Below are 1,084 nucleotides of genomic sequence, written 5' to 3'. Positions count from 1 at the left end.
AAAAAAAAAAAAAAAGCGGCTGCGCGATACAGACGGTGGTGCGATACAAAAAAACTGTTATGCCATAGCAACGAGCCCCTTCTTCCTCACCCACACTCCTTTGTGTGTGCGCATATATATATATAAAATAGCGGAACGCGGAGACGATTTTTCCCTTCCTGCATGTGCATACAAAAAAGTATCGTTAAAAAAAAAAAAAACAAAAAATACCATATGTTTTATTTATATATATATAAAAAATTGCTGCCTGATTGACTTACTGTAACATATGCACTCGCGTGTACATTTTTTTTTTTTTTTTTTTCCAAATGGTCATTTGTTTTTTTGTTAATTTTTATTTTAAATTAATTTTATTTTTCTTTATTGCAATATTTAAAAATAATATTAAAAAAAAAAAATAATGTATTTAAAAAATATATTTTAAGATTTTTATAACAAAAAGTTCCTAAATTTATATTTCATAAAATTCAGCACATTTCTTTATTCAATTTTTACACGCATTTTCTTTTTTTTTTTTTTTTCCCAAAGTAACAGTTTCTTTTTTTTTTTTTTTTTTCCTTACATTTTTATATATCACACAAAATGGTATCCAAAAAGCCAGCCAAAGCGAAAAAAGCCGCCACTGGTCCTGACGGAAAGAAGAAGAGAAAAAAGTCAAAATATGACAGCTATGGACTTTACATTTTTAAAGTTTTGAAACAAGTTCACCCAGACACTGGTATTTCGAGGAAATCCATGAACATCATGAACTCCTTCCTTGTGGATACTTTTGAGAAAATTGCAACTGAAGCCTCCAGATTGTGTAAATACACCAAAAGGGACACCTTATCATCACGTGAAATTCAAACTGCCATCAGATTAGTATTGCCAGGAGAATTGGCCAAGCACGCAGTTTCTGAAGGAACCAAGGCCGTTACGAAATTTACCTCTAAGTAATTTGGCTACCACAGGCACGTTGCCAAAATGGAAAATAAAAAAAAATAAAAAAGTGTAAAAACGCATCAAGTGCAAAACTTTAATATGATATATAAAATATGTTTAAAAAAAAAAAAGTGAAACTATAAAAAAAAAAAAAAAAAAAAAG

General features: G+C 29.4%; 1 protein-coding gene across 1 annotated transcript; it reads left to right on the top strand.

Annotated features, from left to right (window-relative positions):
* Nucleotides 1-582: 582 nt before the first annotated feature.
* On the top strand, nt 583-936 carry AK88_03525 (histone H2B.3; the record flags this gene model as incomplete). The annotated part of the gene is made up of 1 exon (XM_012481138.1): nt 583-936. One exon carries the CDS (start codon nt 583-585, stop codon nt 934-936), a length of 354 nt encoding a protein of 117 aa, XP_012336561.1.
* Between the last annotated feature and the right edge of the window lie 148 nt (nt 937-1,084).

Source organism: Plasmodium fragile (genome assembly GCF_000956335.1).
Source record: "Plasmodium fragile strain nilgiri unplaced genomic scaffold supercont1.41, whole genome shotgun sequence".
Lineage (NCBI taxonomy): Eukaryota > Apicomplexa > Aconoidasida > Haemosporida > Plasmodiidae > Plasmodium > Plasmodium fragile.
The sequence above is the reverse complement of the archived record's forward strand: the minus strand, read 5'-3'. Positions and strand labels throughout refer to the sequence as shown.